The sequence below is a fragment of the Sinocyclocheilus rhinocerous genome, unplaced genomic scaffold (assembly GCF_001515625.1).
Source record: "Sinocyclocheilus rhinocerous isolate Xijiao unplaced genomic scaffold, SAMN03320098_v1.1 scaffold11315, whole genome shotgun sequence".
Classification (NCBI taxonomy): Eukaryota; Metazoa; Chordata; class Actinopteri; order Cypriniformes; family Cyprinidae; genus Sinocyclocheilus; species Sinocyclocheilus rhinocerous.
Window position 1 is genome coordinate 1 of NW_015647247.1, and position 15,999 is coordinate 15,999.

The window sequence follows — 15,999 nt, forward strand, 5'->3', positions numbered from 1 at the left end:
GTCGCATATGCGAGTGATTTACTCGCAATGTAGAGGGTTGATACTTTAAGGGTGTAGTATAAGTAGGCACATTGAGATGCAGCATCAGTGTTTCGAGTCTGCATGGCGGTTGCACACCGGACGAGAAGCGCAGAGCCGTGCCGCGTCTAGAACAACTCGTACAACATGACTTATCTGGGCGCCACGGACAGATGCCGAAAACACATTATTTTCTATGAGTGTACGCACATCGGCGGCACCGTTCGGCGTCTGTCCGCGGCGCCCAGCTACGTCGTGTTGTACTTGTTGTACGAATTGTTCTAGACGCGGCGCTGCGCTTCTCATCAGGTGTATGACCAACCTTTATGCTTAAACGCTCTTTCTGGAGCCTCGTAATAGATTTTGTAGACGATTCAGTGTCCGGTTGAGTTGAGTGATTCAATGACTCGCTTAGAATATAAAAACTTGTCGCCACCTAATGGCGTGACAAATAATCTCAGTGAGTCAAGTCAGTGAACAAATCATTTAGATGAACAGATTCAAAAGATTCAAATCACGGAGTTGAATCAATAAACAAACAATCCACACTGCGTGAAAAAAATGAACTCTCTAGTATCAAATATATTCTATATATTATTATACAGAATTGTATATATATATATAGTTTTCTGAAAAAACGGACAATTCTTAATTATGTAAAAATGTATTATTTCGCTGTTTTATTTATCTATTCATTTGAAGAAGTTTATAGGTTTAAATGTTTTGTAGTTTCAACAACGTTGATCTTATCCATAAAGCCCCTGGTGGTTGGGAATCACACAGTGATCCAGGTAAGCAAGTGTGTACTGAATGTATGTAGAACTGCAAATAGTTTCGTCCAACCACAACAGTGCACATGGGGAATATTGTCTGACTCAATCTCAACCCTGATGAGTTAAAAAAGGGAGCAGAGAAACAGAGCTGGTTGACTCATCATCAGGATGTGAACTTCAGACTTACTGATCTCCGACAGTTTTCTTCTGCTACCATGCACCAGACCCAATACAAATCTTCAAATGAATCGAAACCTGGCGGCCGAGAATCACACGATTTTCAACCGTACACTAACTATAAGAATAAAACGTGCGTGCTTTTTCTCTGCGTGACAGAAAATAACACAGAAAACTATTGCATCGACTGTAAAAGCATGCACGCCTGCATGAAAAGTCACTTTACAGCCATGCCCGCTTCTATCTATTCAAACTTCTAGCAAGAGTCTATCAGTTCAGTTACTTAATTATATAAATCATAGCCACTGCGAATCTTTGAACAGACTCCGTCCCCATTTGAAGACATGCAACAACATCATCAGGGCATGCTGGAAAACTTGCGCACTGCCAAAACTTCTCTCAGGGACTCAGACAAGTTTTCACGCTAGCTGTAATCAAACATAACATGCACAAAACACACTATTACTCTGTTACTCTTTCGTATGCATGATTAAGTTCGTCAGAACAGTGCAGCTGTGAGTTGCTACGCACTACACTGCAGCAGATTTGGAATCTGGTCACATTCAAACACATCTCGGGCTGAGATTACCGCTTTGATTTCTCTCCAATCCCGCGGGTAAAACGCGTCAAAAAGTGCAGATATTCCTCCTCTGGAAGCCCGAAATCCCATTCGCGATGTGTACGAGAGTTTCTGGGGATTTTACAGCTCAGGCGGCGCAGAAATGCAGTCAGTGAACGTCGCCATTTTTTCACCTTTTCCCGCGAATCATTTACGTTTTGCTTATGTAATTAACATAACCCGATCATCATCATCATCCACGTACAGGAAGTACAGCAGCAGCGCTCTCGCCTCGAGGAGGGGCTACAGAAGCACTGCTCCAATGACAAAAAGACATTAAATGCTCTGAGAGTACAACATGACAGGGGAAAAGACTGTAGTGCAAGTCAGAGTTGAAACTCCTCATGCTGAGTATGAAAGAGGACAACTGACAATATACACTAGATTTATCCATACAAAGATAGAAATTACAGAATAAAGTAATTAAACTTTAATATAGCCTAGCTATTAGATTATTCTGTTATACATGCAATGTAAAACTATAGATATAGACAGACAGACATATAGATTATATACACTCTTAAAAAGGATGTGTTAAAAACAACACACCTGTGTGTCTAGTTAAGGACAACACATTTTGTGCTACTTTTAACTCAACCAGTGTGTTATTCTTCTTAACACAGGGAGTGTGTTAAAATATTTAACACACTAATGTGTCATAAATCACACAATTTGTGTTCTTGAAATGTGCTATTTTTGACCAGTTAAAATGAATGCAATATAAAAAAAAGCACTTTTTAAAAAATATATATATTTATTAAAACTTGACTGCTACATTTTCACAAAGTCAACATTCACATGTCATTTGAATTTCATAAAGACATTTTTAAACAATTTTATATCTTGGATTTACAAAAAGGTTTTCTTTGTAGGAAGTGGTTTCATGTGAAGTGGTTTTACATCAGCAGCATTGCTCAAATTAATCACTTTGTATTCATTTGTTCTTTGGACTGCATAAGCATTTAAGTGTGGGTGAAAATACATTTGTGATAAAACTCTAAGAAACTAAAAACTAAAACAAAGAGGTCAGCCTTCCCAGGAAACATTTTTCCAAACTCAGTGTCAAGCTACAACACAGGATAGAATACACAATTACAACACTACTGTGTTTCCTCAGTATATTCACAAAAAAATTGAGTCTTTTCGAGTCAAGTTTATGCAATCTTAACTTCAGAGAGGCATTGTGGGCACATATGAATATCAGTAAAAAGAAAAAACTATACAGCAGTATTATGATTTGAATTAAACTGAATGAAAAAAATTAAGTGGTGGGGCTTGATTTTAGTGCAGCTTAATCTCTAGCTTGCAGCAGACTGATGGTTGGAGGGGAGTGGTTAAAGAATGTTTAAAGGATAACGTAAGAGAAGGAACAGCATTTCAGAGAGAAAGCAAAATTAAAGACTAAAGATTACAAAGACAAACATTTTTTTTTTTATTGCATAGATTAATTTTTCACCATAAGACTAGTAATGTGCGCTAACAAAGTAAAAAAAAAAAACATTTTGAATTCATGTGGACTTAATATCTACCAGCCATGTCCCTTTGCTGACAAGTCTATTCATACCTAGCTAGAAGAAAAAACCATGCAAAACACAAGTCCTTACCAAGTATGGCATGTCCACAAATCGAGGATATTGTTCTTTGGTGCAACCTTCAAAAAAAAAGAAAAAAAGGCAGTTAAAATATGTTCAAGTATATTACTTGTATCAGTATACGCAAGTACTCTCTTTCTTTTTCTTTTTACACGATCAACTTAAAATTACACAAAATGTGTTAAAATAGCCATAACACAAAAAATGTGTTATTAATTAACACACCCTTTTTGAGAGTGTACAGTAGTTACAGTGTGTGTGTGTATATATATATATATATATATACATACATGCATACAGTGTAGGCTATATACACAATTATATACAGTAAATGTAGTATCTATAGTTAGATATTAAAAGTTATATAAACTTTAGATAGATAGATATTAAAATGATATACAGTAGTTGTATAACGATAGACAGATAATAAAATTATATAGTTATATACAGTATATAGCCTATAAATATATAGTTAGTTAAATAAATTAGATATTAAAATGATATACAGTATTTATATAAAGATAGATAAATATCTGAATTAATTAAATGAAATTAATATAATATAATTATGCTTAACAGATCTGTGCTTAATCTATATTCAAAATGAATATTTATGAATCAAATGTAATGTCAGTTTTACAGTTTTTCATCACTGATACTTTGAGCATGATATAATGTTTGTTAAAGTTATTCTTGGAAGTTTTAAAAAGTGTAATGGTTTTGATGAGTGGATGACGTGAGAGATGTGACAGAGAGAGTGAGCAGCATATATGTCTTCAGTAAAGGTTTGCTGGCAGTGCAACTGTCACAATGCAGTTAAATTTTTAACACATAATGGGTCATACTTGCTGGCATAACAGTAATATTCTTAGATTTCTGTGAAATGTGGACATTGTAATTCAGGTAGACATCACAAGGTTATGGCGAGCTGACTAAATAAAAAAATGTATGTCGCCGAACAAAACTAACCATATACACTGGGGGCTACGAATTCCACATGACTAAGAGTTATTAGTTATTTGATGCAGGGTGATGATTTTTACTTATTGTAAAAAGTGACCCTTTCAACTGTGAGAAACCACCTGTTCTTTTCTCATCTGTCATTCGGCCTTATTTTTTTGCACACATTGCTGTAAGTGCTAACTTGAAGGTAACATATTGTACAACAAAAGTTGAAAAAATTTTACACTTTTTATTAATAAAAAGTTATGTTCATTAAGTTATGAAGTGATTTTGCACAGTAGCCAGTATGCATATAATGCGTTGGTTCAGCAAAATTTCCATTGTTTATATAAAAGGAAATAACAGTTCACATGCAAAAATTGTGGTAAGCATCAGATGTTCTATGAAAAAATTATGAATCTTCATAATCTTCTGCAAAATAATCCATAACATTTCCTGCAGTGATTAAGCCAATTCCCTGTTGTCCTCTCACATCAAAATCCACCAACATATTTGTTTAAAACTGTTTTTGCTTGTAAACGGTGCTTGATCTGTGCAAACTTTTTCACTGGAGAAAGCAATGGATAGAGGACTCATATTTTAGTCAAAAGCAATGGTTTGAAGTCTTAATAATGGATTTGTTTCTTATAAACATGCAGCTTTTTGCTTCACAAGACATTAATTTATGGACTGGAATCACGTGAATTACTTGTGGATTATTGTGATGTTTTTATCAGCTGTTTGGACTCTCATTCTGACGGCACCCATTCACTGCAGAGGATCCATTAGTGAGCAAGTGATGTAATGCAAAATTTCTCCAAATCTGTTCTGTTGAAGAAATAAACTCATCTACATCTTGGATGGCCTGAGGGTGAGTACGTATTTAGTTGAACCATTTATTTCAATTAAAATCGTAAATGCAAATAATATTGATTGTTCTAAATTTTAAAGAGATAAATCACAAATCATCTTTTATCTGCAATGTTGAGACATGCATTATGCAGATAAACTATGCTATGAGGAAACACAAAACATGGTAGTAAACACATTTTATTTATTATTACATATAAAATATGAAAACTGTCAGAATGATGTTCAAAATTTAAAAGAGTTCATTCCATAATAAATAAAAAAGAAATGTATCCAAAATAACACAAGAAAAAAAAATCTATGTTTAAAACATTAAGAGCCAGGTGTCAATCTAAAAAATATTTCATTCATGTACCCAAAGAACCAAAATGCAACCAAGACAAAACTCTTACATTTTTTCAGTTCATAAATATTTCTACGTTTGTTTCTTTGCACTCCATGTTCATTTTATCCAGATCCAGAATTGTTATGCTCCCTTAGGAATCCAGTCATCCTTAACAGCCAGGCCTTCATGCTTCAGGTGGAGGTGTCCACCACGCATTTGATATAGATGGTGTCATCCTTGCAGTAGGCGTGCTTAGTCGACCTCAATTTCCCCAGAGGGAAGAACAGGGGGCACCCGCTGGCCACATTCATCTCTGAGACGGGGCAGTGGAAAGATGCAGAGGAGAGGTCGGGACGGAAAGCGTCGATGACATGCTCCCTCTGGTTCTGATCTATGAGAAAGAACGTGACCTGCCAGGTACGTGCAGAAGATGTCAATGGCACATTATTGAGGAACCAAAGCTGGTTCATTACAACAGAAGCCACTATTAAAGGGGTCATATCATACATTTATTATTTAATTCTTTGTCCTGAGGTGCACTTAGTAAGTTTTTTTTGCACCATAAACAGCTGTAATTTAGTTTTTCATGACCATTTTACATTCTCTCTAACACTTTGAATGTGTTGCTTTTTGCTGTGCTGCCGTTTATAATTCTATATGCTTTCTTCAATGTTCATATCTGAGGTGGGGCGGTGGAAAGATGCAGAGGAGAGGTCGGGTCGGAAAGCGTCGATGACGTGCTCCCTCTGGTTCTGATCTATGAGAAAGAACGTGACCTGCCAGGTACGTGCAGAAGATGTCAATGGCACATTATTGAGGAACCAAAGCTGGTTCATTACAACAGAAGCCACTATTAAAGGGGTCATATCATACATTTATTATTTAATTCTTTGTCCTGAGGTGCACTTAGTAAGTTTTTTTTGCACCATAAACAGCTGTAATTTAGTTTTTCATGACCATTTTACATTCTCTCTAACACTTTGAATGTGTTGCTTTTTGCTGTGCTGCCGTTTATAATTCTATATGCTTTCTTCAATGTGAAATTTAGAGTTTTTAATGTTTTTTAAACCGCCTTATCCTTCAATAGCAGAATCGGTAAGCAATCTACACTAATATGTGTCACTCAAACTGCTAAAATCAGATTGAAATGCATTTAATTTTTTTCTTTAATTTGGCTCAAAAAGTATTACCATCTATAAAGCAGACATTTCTTTTCTTTAATCTATAAACCTGGACCTTTCTGCTTTTTCAAATTTTTTATTAGGTGTACCAAACACGCACACATGAGATGGTAATGCCCTTCAGTGTACCCTTCTGAGTGCTCACTTCAAGTGTTCGGCACTCTTGAGTAGAACATGATGCTCATTTTACAATGATAATCACTGCAAGACAGAAGCAGGACAGTTCAACGTGTGAACAGCATTTTAAGCAATCTTTGTTATTTATATACTATTAAAATATTTATTAATATTATGAATTAACTTGTATTTTTTTAATTTTTTGTTTTTATTAGAATTTTGGTTTAAGTTTTCATAATTTTGTCTTTTTAATAGATTTTTTTAATGATCTATTCAGCTTATCAATTTTTATTTACTTTTACTCATTTAATACTTAAACTTATGTTATTTCTGTTAGTTGTAAAGGCAACATTTCACATTTTCATTTAAGTTTTTTTTTAAGTTTATGTTTTTCCATCTATTTATATTTTATGTATATATTTATATATTTAATTTGAACTTTATTTCAATTGAATTTTTTGATACATTTCAGTTTTTGTTAATAATATGACCTAGATTACACAATATAGGCTTTCGAAGAAAAGTAAAACAAAATCGCCAGCTATTGCAAGTAATGCAGTCATCAGTTGAATTTGTATTCATTCTTGTAAACTCAGAATTCAAATTCAAATAATTTGAACAAATTGTCTTGCTGGAATGGGAAGGACATTTGAGTCCTACATTTGAGTTCAACATATAAAGTATAATTTCATAATACATCAAAGCTTTTTTTTTTTCAAAAGATCAAAGATAATTTGATTCCTCATAATGACTCCTTTAATGTATGAATTCAGCATGTAAGCATGTCTCATTAGCTAAGAGACAACACAAATGTGCATAAAATGATTGATCGGTTCACTGATTGACAGCTTGATTATAGTGTTTTACCTTATATCTGAATGGCCATGGAAGAATGGGGTCGTATTCTCCTTTCATTATGACAAAGAAAAGAGAGATGTGTGTTCCCTTTCCAACCCCATCTCCATTCAAGTAGAGCCGCATGCACACTTTAAATCCATACCTTGCGGTGTAGAAAGCTGAAAAACACAATGCATTGTCATTTTTATGTGAAGCTTGATGGGCTTTAGTTAAAACTCTTAAAAATAGCAGCAGATAACCAGAGAGCTTCTTTCATCTCGAAACTCAAATGCATGGCTTCCTTTTGCTGACTGCTGTATTGGAAGAACAGTTATTCTGATATCCTGTTCTAAAATCATGTGAAAGAAAACAAGTCAATGAAATTACCTTCAATTGTTCTCTTTCAGTCGTTCTCTTTCTCGGTCTTGCTGTCTATTATGGTTGTGTTCACGCAGACACATGACTACTGGGAAAACAACCCCATTTCAGTCTTTGTAACTGCTGCACATTTGCTTTTTTCATTTTCCCTTTCTCTGTTACCAACTCATTTTTTTTAGCACTGGTCTTATGAATGAGCATCGATTCTACTTCGATATACGACAACAACTAACATTCATTCACCACAGCTCTCCTGATGAGTCCAGTCCAATGCATTAAAGTATTCAGTGCTGGCAAAACTGTTTTTGCTTCAGCACAAAAGTGAGAAGTGATTGTCAATAATATATTGATTATGCCAACTGAAACTGCAAATGGAACAAGCTTAGAAAAATAAGGCTCAGGGGACCGAGATTTTTCTGAATCACAAGGTAAATGTAGACCTGTTCCCTACACAAACTATCATATGATTTAGAATATGATACACAGATCATATGGACAGCCCTTAGTCACCATCTACCTTCATTACATGTAGCACAACTAGTATAGTCCTAAACAAATGATTCCTTTAAACCGGTTCTTTTTATTGAACCAAAAACACACAGTGACCAGTCTTACGAGCCAGTTCTTTTAATGAATCACTTAAGAAGACTCACTCACTCAGAAAATTGCCATTGCTTAATGAACTCATTGAAGAGTGTTTACTGAATCAATATAAAATCAGCCTTATCTTTTAGTTGTTGGAATATTTTAATAAGACAGATAGATTATATATATTTGAAAGAAACCTTCTGTCTTGATTAGATAGATAGATAGATAGATAGATAGATAGATAAATAGATTCTGTCTTGGTACATTACAAAAATAATACAGATAATATAGATAAATACAGATAAGATAAATAATTATTTTTTTTTTTTTTTAGATCTTTTAAAAATTTTGATCAAAACCTGGATGATGAATGTATACACACACAAACACACACACACACACACACACACGAGTCTGTGTATCAGGGTTTGACGACTTCAGATTTTTTAAAGTCGACATATATGTGATGAAAGTCAAGTCGACGTCGACTAGTCGCTGATGACGTCATTAATGAACAAATGAACCTGAACCTTGAGCTGAGACTTGAACACCCTGTGCACAGCTATAGCATATGACACAGCGCTGCCCATATGGCTACCGCTCCTATAACAGCTCATTTTTATCAGTTCACTTGTCTTTGGGTTGTTTTATTTCTCACAGATTTCTGCTCATCCTAAATCAGATACAGATAAAGTAGCACAGTAAAGATTATATTTATATGAATGCATTAGTGAGAGCGTTTGCGTGTGTGAATTAATTCTGCCTGGCAGCGTCTCTCTACTAATAGTGAAGCTGTGGGTTTTAGTTACTAAGAAATATATGCTAGAACCTTTCAGTTTCTAAGCTATTGTATTGAGAAATCACAGAACAGTGTTGACAACATTTCTGCACTACTGAATGATTCTGTGTGCGCGTGACGTGTGCGTGATGTACGAACTGCTGTCTGTAGCCTGTGTGTGTGCGTTACAATGCAGCGGCACATTAGATTAGAACGGCCATTAACTTACCTGTACAATAAGCTGTTTAAAACATGCATTCTCTTGTTCAATTTTGAGCATCCAGGTGGTATAATCACCTTGTGGAGCGCTTTCGGAGAATGCATTTATTTGTCATTTTTACTGTTTTGAAACTGAGCTTAAATGTGGACTTTAAAGATAGTTTTTTCCTGTTGCACCTTCTATAGGACCAGCAACTAGTCGGCATCAAGCTTAAAGAGTCATGGCAGAGCATTAAAGTCAACTAGTCTGTGCAACCCCTAGTGTGTATGTATAAATATATATATCTATAGAATGTTATCAATCAAGAATATATCTATCTTATTTTTATAGCACACCAAAACTATAAATATCAGAAACATAAAAGAAACATTCTATCTTGGTATGTTACAATATATATATATATATATATATATATTACTCTGACATCATTTACCTTCATGCCATTCTAGACCTTTATGACTGACTTTCTTCTTTCCAGATTCAAGTTAAAGAAAAAAGAAAGTCTAGTTAAGAGAGTTAAAGAAGAAAGTCTATATATGAAATGAAGAAAGTCAGTCATACAGGTCTAGAATGGCATGAGGGTAAATGATGACAGAGTAAATGATGACAGAATGTTTTTTTTTAGATAACTCTTCCTTTCCGAGCAGTACAGGAGAGATATCAGCTTTGGTACCTGACGAGTACTGACTGATCTTTTGGCCACTGGCAGCCTCTCTCAGTCTCTGGCTGACATCACACAACCGCCAGACAAAGGTGCCATCATATGAGACGTCCTGCTGGGCGCTGATACACTGCTGCAATGAAGTGATGTGAATGTCTTTCCCGACTAGTCTCTGCTGCTGTTCCGCTACCTAGAATGTGATGGAAAACCATTATAATGGATGAATCACCCAAAGGTACAGATTGGCTCACTGCAAAAGTGCAATATTAATGTATCATTATGGACCTTCAGAGCTGGTTAAGGTCGGCAGCCTTGTGTGAGACACTTCAAAATACAGAAAAAGAACGAGATGGTGGCATCCTATCCTTTTTTTTTCTCAACAGCACTTGGAGAGTTGTCACACAAATCTATTTTCTACCACTCATTCCCTTCTCATCCTTACTTCAACTGATCTCTTCATTTTCAGCATTTCAGGAGTGTCATCTCAGCTCCCACGTGTTAAATAAGCCCTCCAGGTCGAGCGTCAGAACACAGCCGTAATTATTTGTTATCACCTCCCAGTGTTAAAATGAGCACAGGGACAAATAAATGAGCATTTCAGACCTCCCCAAAAGAATACCTTTGTTAGTTTTATGTCAGTCCTTATTTAAAGCATGAATTATGCAACCCAGCGGCTACAAATAAAAACACATCTCAGGAAACAAATGTTCCGCAGAGATTTCTATATAGCATTTCAGCTCTTTTGTAACACAAACGCATTCATTAGCTCCAACCATATTGCAGATTCACAGCGTGAGATCAATGCCTAGTTAACTGCAGGACACATCAAAGTAATGAAATCTGTTGTTGCTATTTACACACAGGATGGAAATAATGTGATATCAGGGTCGTGCACCATTGAATTCCTGACATCTGAAATGGGGCAGCAGGATGCACAATTGCAATTTGATTTTAATTTAGATAGAATTAAAATATAATGAAATTCATATAACTGCTGTTAAGTGTAGTTTTTAATAATGCTAGTCATCTTCAGTAGGAATTAACCATAAACTTGTTATCATACACACAACATGCAAGGTATTTCAAGAAACATTCGATGAAATTCATTATGTTTAATTGATGTTTGAAAGGCCACAATTTGCATTTGATTTATATTCATTGTATTTAATAAATTAACTTTATACTATATTTCATTATCATTTCATTCACATTTTGAATATTGGAGACAATGTGATGGATTTATGGATATTTTTTGGTGCTGTATTAAATACTGTGAATTATTTAGATTAGAAATACACTATTGTTCAAAAGTTTGGGGTCAGAAAGTTTTTATTTTAATAAATTAATACCTTATTTTCCAAGAAGGATGCATTAAATTGATCAAAAGTGATGGTAAAAACATTTAAAATAAATGCTGTTCTTTGGAAATTTCTATTCATTAAAGAATCCTGAAATGAATGATCACAGTTTCCATAATTATATAAACAGTAGTAGAACACAGTAGAACAGTAGTATATGCCTATTAAGTTAGGATTTTTTTTTCTACATAATACAGAATAAACAAACTGGCATAATTATTTTCAATTAAATGTAATTATTTACATTTTGTTGTCAAACTTGTGTTTGACCGCAATTCTGTAAATATTTCTTCCTGTTATTCCAATTCAATTCACATTCCAAACATTTAATTAAGCCAATTCCATAATACATTTTTATGTATGTATGGAGAGAACATTCTCACAAATCTATTAGTTTGAGACCATCACCAGATTATTTCAAAAGAAATTCAAGAAGGAATCAGAATTTTTATTTTTTTTCTAAACCATCCTGACAAGGCATGCAACTGCACTGTAATTCTAATGTTCAAACTGGTGGACATGATTGACAGGATATTAACAGATAATTTGCATGTGAGCATCAGTGTGGCAGCACCACCGCTATGTAATTTCATCATCCTTTCGGTCTCTAAACGTTCCCTAGAACCCTAGAAAATCTGCTTTCTTAAAAAAAATCATAATAATGGCATTTTAAAACTGACCACTGTTTACAAAACCACTTCATTCCATTTAAAGTTGAAATTCCCATACCATTAGTGTCATGAATCAGATTTTTTACCTTGGTTTCCAAGTGCTGAATGAGCTGCTGACTGTTGTAATCGTCCCTCTCCAGCACGACCACACTGAACTGTGTCTTTTCCACCTCTCGGTTCAAAGCTGAGATGATGTTCTCCATAACCTGCACCCTCTGCTGTAGGATGTCCAGTTGCTGGCCTACAGCAAGTTCAGCCTGATCGTCGTGGAGACTGAGGGCCTTATCACTCACTCCTGGGTCTCCTCCATCGGTCTCAATCTCACCCTCACTCTGAGAAGTGAGGGAAGCACCACACTGTCCAGGCTGAAGAAGATCAGGGCTTTCATGGTGGCCTCGCTCAGGTGGGGAATTCAGGGTACGCTGAAGAGCCCTGGTCACATCCAAGAGAAGCTGTAGATGGCCAACATGGCTGCAGGATTCATGTTCTTTTAATTTGTCTGTATTGCCCTGAAATAAAATGTTGCAGCAAAACTGTATCATTCAGTTATAAAATAATTAGTGCTGTCAAACGATTAATCGCGATTAATCGCATCCAAAATAAGTTTTTGTTTACATAATATATGTTTGTGTGCTGTGTATATTTATTATGTATATATAAATACACACACATGCATGTATATATTTCAGAAAAATAGGTTATGTTTATATATTAAATATATCTATTTATAATAGAAATTATATGAATATATAGACATGTAAATACATTTAAATATTATCAAAATATATACTGTATGTGTGTGTATTTATGTATACATAATAAATATACACAGAACACACATATATTATGCAAACAAAAACTTTTATTTTGTATGCGATTAATCGTTTGACAGCACTAAAAATAATACTTCCCCCACTACAATAACAAGATTTACTTAAGAAGTACAATTGTAATGAGACTTGTTTTTTAGAGAATTTATTCATTTATTTATTTATTTGGTTACACCATTGACAAAGTTTGTTTGTTTATTTTTAAGCAAAAAACATACAGAAAAGTATGCTTATTATAATAAAGTATAATACAGGGGTTTTCAAACTTTTTTAATTCTATGAATTTGTGAAAATAATAATTCCCTTTAAATTTAGAACATATCCTTTTTCTGCTAATATTAGAATATTAGAGAAACAATTTAAGCTCAATTTAAATGTATTTGTAAGCACTTTGCACATTAAATGTTGTTTCAAACAGGCTTACAACCCAAATGGACTTTTAGAAATAAAATTTTTTTTAGTTTTTTTTTTTTATAAACCTATAGGCTATATGTAAATATATAAACTATATAAATATTACATAAATTATAAAACTATATACATTTTTTTTATTTGTTACTCTTAAAATACTTTTAATATTTTAATAAAAAATGTATCCTCTCAGTGGACCTCCAAGAACCACATTTAAAATAAATAAATAAATATGACTCAAGTATCTAAATGTTTCTGCTGAATATAAAACTCTATATAAAACTATATAATACATCATGATTAACATACAAACAGGTACTGTTGTTAAAAGACCAACCTTAAAAGGACAACCAACTTCTGAGAAAATGCATGGCTCTTTCTTTTTTGAGCTGCCCGCGTGATTATTCTACAAAGGAATCACAGAAACACACTTTAGAATTGTTCTTGTTTGTACATCCACTTTCAAGGTACAATATTCAGTAATGCACCAAAACCAGCTCTTCTACCTTTTGCCGTTTATCAGTCTTTGTCGTCTTCTTGTCGCCTGAATTGGGACATACATGCTTCTGTAAAAAAAATTAGGAAATGTCACTTTCACTAACCACAGTGATGAAAGTTTTGCTCGAATAATTTTGTGCTGCAACCTTTTCAAAACATCTCATTCAGACTTTCTAATCTTAATTTGAGGCGAGAAACACATTGCATTTGAAGCTATCTTGACTAATGTGTTGTGTTTGAAGTTTGAAGTTTAAATTCAAACTTTTTATTCCTCTAATCCATGTCCCGGAGTGTAGGTCCCGATGGGTGAAATGGAAAAGAAAGTGATATGGGACAGCAGTAAACACTGGAGACTCCATCTGTGGCTTAAAACCGAGCCATGGGGCTTCAAGCAAGGGCACGCTGACCCAGAACCACTCTAGCAACAACGAAAGAGGCCGAATATCTTGCACTATGGGCCTATTCGCACAATATCACCCATGTATCATACATGTATGGTTTGCTCAAATATTTTGCTGTTTGTAAATTGGTTTTTGAGACATATTCTATATAACTGTTTTCCAGTAAAATATCCCCCTGAGAAGCAAAATATGTGTATGTCTTGTTTTCATGGAAAATATCTTGAATTAGGTTTATTTTTATTTAATTTGAAGGATAAATCTGACCAAACGTGAGGTCGAAACAAGAAAGAAGTAAAAGAAGAAATAACATTTTAATTCTGAATTTCTTATACAATTTTGCTTCTAACAAAAAGGCATCTTGCTTTAAGCATCTAAATTAATTTAGATATTTTACTAGATAAACAATACAAAAATACTGATTAGGAAAATCATTTTTGTAGCGTATACAGTCTCTAAAGTGTCATTTTCTAACCTTACCTGGAGTTCTCTTGGTGTCAGGACACCTGCACAAGAGGGACATGTGGTCTTGTTGTTGGGACAACCTCTGTCCAGATGTGTAGCCAATGACTTCCTCTGCACCATTATGCCACAGCCAATGTTGCAAGGGATCAAGGCATATTCACACTGACTCTGATGGTCCTGTTGAATGAGCAATTGAGCAATTAATCTAAATCTAAATCTGTATGCATTTTTTTTCTGTGGAAAACAAAAAGATTTTTGTCATCCAAGAATCTTCATGCAGTTCTTTTGCATACATGGACAATTCATAATGACTATCCAAAAATGTCTATCCAAAGAAAAAGCAAAAAGCAAAACACCATGCCAGTTCAATTTTAGTGAATATTTTTGTCTGTTCCTCACATAGATTTATTGTTTGTCTTATTAGGTTATTGTTAAACTTATTAAGTTATTTTTATACTTTAGTAATGGTGTTTAGAGCTTGGCGGTCACTATAATCTGTCATTGGATGAAAAAAATGAAGATTCTGCAAAACATCTGTTCTCTAGCGTTTTCTCAAAAAAATAACAGCATACAGATCTGAAACAACATGAGGGTAAGTAATGACAAATTTGTTATTTTGGGGTGAACTTCTCTAGTAAGCAAGTTTGATTACTCCAAATTACATAATGCTACTTTATTTCTATACACTTAACCTCTAAAGCTTATTATGCTTTTGATCATATAGTTTCCATTGAAAAACATAAAATCTAAAGCCCAACCTACATGTTTCTATTCTAACAGGGAGCTTGTGAATAATACGATATTCTCAAAAGGCTTTCAGAGTCTCTCGAGTACAGAAAGAAGGTAAAAACACAAAAGACTTCCATTAGGCAGCCATGAGGGTCAAAGTCAGAGAAAATTTTACTTGACAAAACACTGACCTTTAAAAGTTGTACAAGAGGTTTTTCAAATCCTAAAGTATGAGTTTGTTACTGCTCTATCAGACTGAGGATTGATTCACTACGCTGGACAGCATCTGCACAACAGCTCCATGATTAATGCCTTAATGGCTGGTTCATGCTATGAAATGACCACAAAGCCATGCTAGGATTCCCGTAAAATAGCATCTTGTGGTTGTAACCGAGTATGACTGCCTGCCATGAAATGCAGCTATTTTTTAATGAGTGCCTATGATTTAACAATGTGATAACAGAAAAGCCACGGTTGCTAATGTAATCGATACAAGCCCCATAATCCACATTGATTTTGACTCAGTCAAGTGTAAAAGACATTTGAGAGCATTACAGTGTTCT

General features: G+C 34.4%; 1 protein-coding gene and 1 long non-coding RNA gene across 2 annotated transcripts in view; both read right to left on the reverse strand.

Annotated features, from left to right (window-relative positions):
• Positions 1 to 2,321: 2,321 nt before the first annotated feature.
• LOC107709034 (uncharacterized) lies at positions 2,322 to 3,227 on the reverse strand. The gene is made up of 2 exons (XR_001636429.1): positions 3,192 to 3,227; positions 2,322 to 2,654 (listed from the first exon to the last, which is right to left on the reverse strand). It is a non-coding gene; the product is annotated as an uncharacterized LOC107709034 (long non-coding RNA).
• A 2,088-nt stretch (positions 3,228 to 5,315) lies between these two features.
• Positions 5,316 to 15,999, reverse strand: part of LOC107709033 (TNF receptor-associated factor 1-like) — a 19,696-nt gene continuing 9,012 nt past the window's right edge. The window contains exons 6-10 of the mRNA XM_016513430.1: positions 13,684 to 13,752; positions 12,192 to 12,614; positions 10,089 to 10,266; positions 7,482 to 7,630; positions 5,316 to 5,726 (exon numbers count right to left, since the gene is read on the reverse strand). Of these exons, the coding sequence (XP_016368916.1) occupies positions 5,508 to 5,726; positions 7,482 to 7,630; positions 10,089 to 10,266; positions 12,192 to 12,614; positions 13,684 to 13,752 (1,038 nt within the window). The 3' untranslated portion in view covers positions 5,316 to 5,507. The remainder of the gene's footprint in view (positions 5,727 to 7,481; positions 7,631 to 10,088; positions 10,267 to 12,191; positions 12,615 to 13,683; positions 13,753 to 15,999) is intronic.